The sequence below is a fragment of the Crocuta crocuta genome, unplaced genomic scaffold (assembly GCF_008692635.1).
Source record: "Crocuta crocuta isolate KB4526 unplaced genomic scaffold, BGI_CrCroc_1.0 scaffold382, whole genome shotgun sequence".
NCBI classification, from domain to species: Eukaryota; Metazoa; Chordata; class Mammalia; order Carnivora; family Hyaenidae; genus Crocuta; species Crocuta crocuta.
The window spans coordinates 4,414,421-4,415,839 of record NW_027531873.1 but is presented as its reverse complement, the minus strand read 5'-3'; the positions used below and the strand labels follow the sequence as shown (position 1 = coordinate 4,415,839).

General features: G+C 45.0%; 1 protein-coding gene across 1 annotated transcript in view; it reads right to left on the bottom strand.

The window, feature by feature from the left end:
• Positions 1-121, bottom strand: part of KCNA4 (potassium voltage-gated channel subfamily A member 4) — a 2,267-nt gene extending 2,146 nt beyond the window's left edge. Inside the window, exon 1 of the mRNA XM_077772832.1 lies at positions 1-121. This exon is cut by the window's left edge and continues 2,146 nt beyond it. Within this exon, the coding sequence (XP_077628958.1) occupies positions 1-121 (121 nt within the window).
• Positions 122-1,419: the final 1,298 nt, after the last annotated feature.

Here is a 1,419-nt window from a genome sequence, read left to right as displayed (position 1 = left end):
CGGCCGCTGCCCTCGAGTGAGCAAGCCTCTCCCGCTCCCGGGCCCGGGCCTGGGCTGCATAACCATAAGGCATGTGACTGTTGCACCCTGAGCTCTCCGCACTCACCATTGCAACCTCCATGGTGGTGGTTTTTGGAAATGGCTGGTTCCAGTTGTAGAAGAAGAAAGAAAAATAGGGCAGCTTCTTTTCTCACCAAATGAAGGTAAGTTTGGAACCCTTAAGCAGATTGCTTGGAAGACTAAGGATATTTTCAGTCCAACTTTGCATTTTCTGTTTTTAAATCAGCACGCCCCATGCTCTCTGTTCACAGGGATTCAACGTTGCTCTCTGGAGCTTGGCTGGTCTAGATAAACAATCTAGCACTCTCAGGCCTAAGTCAGAAAATGTCGGGGTCTCCCAAACGTCTGTTTCAGGGTGGCTGTTCAAATTTGGATATACGTCTAGGATGCGGTTGGTGATGATGCCTCAAGATTCAAAGGCAGCAAGTGTCTGACAGCCAGCAGTTGTGCCTAGAAAATGGAATATATTTTTCTGCCATGGAAATTGTCCAAAGCTCAGTCCATCAAATTTAAATAAAATGCAAATACGCCTTTAGTCTTAGCACTTGCCTTCTAGTGATGGCTTGACCCATGTTAACATGTGGCTTGAAGTATGTCCAGCCATTGCTGCTCAAAGCCTATCAGGATGATTCTCCAGGTGCTCCCCTTAAGTTCATCATAGGCTTCCTGGACCCAGGAGCAATGCCAAGCTATTGACAGAGGCAAAGACCTTGGGAGGTAGAGAAGGTACAAGATGAGGTGTCAGCAGGGGCAAACCCAGCTTTGAGGTCTCCATAGAAATCAAGGAAATGCAGAGCATCCTTCAGCTAAAATCATGCAGAAGAAGCACTTCACCTGAAAAAGGAAGGGAAATAAGCATAGGAGAAAAAACGAAGAATCAAATCATAAAGAGCAAACAGCATTTCTTTCCCATACACTTCTTTCTCTTGTCCTCAAGCAAACCATATAAAGCACCAATGGGCCACAAATTTCCAAGGAGTATGGGGCAGGTTGTTAAATCTCCTCCCTCACTAAACCGTGCTTCTTCCCTTCTTCTTTGGTTATTATTTCAGCTCAGTCTATTTTCATGGCAACTCAATTATTTTTCTTCTCTCCACTCACGACCCACATGGCTCTTCCTTCAGCTCTCCCTTTCACTCATGCCAGGTCTTAATTCTCGCTGTCATTTTCTTCATGCCACAATAATGCGGCCACTTTATAGCTGCTTCCATCATTCAGTGATCTCAAGGCAGTCTTTAAATTTCCACTCATCAAATATTTCTGAATTTAGTGCCTTTCCACCCCTCTCTGTTTGATTCAGGATTAGAGCAGTTGGAAAAACCAGTTCTCTTTAATTCAGGCTCCACCACTTCAACAAGC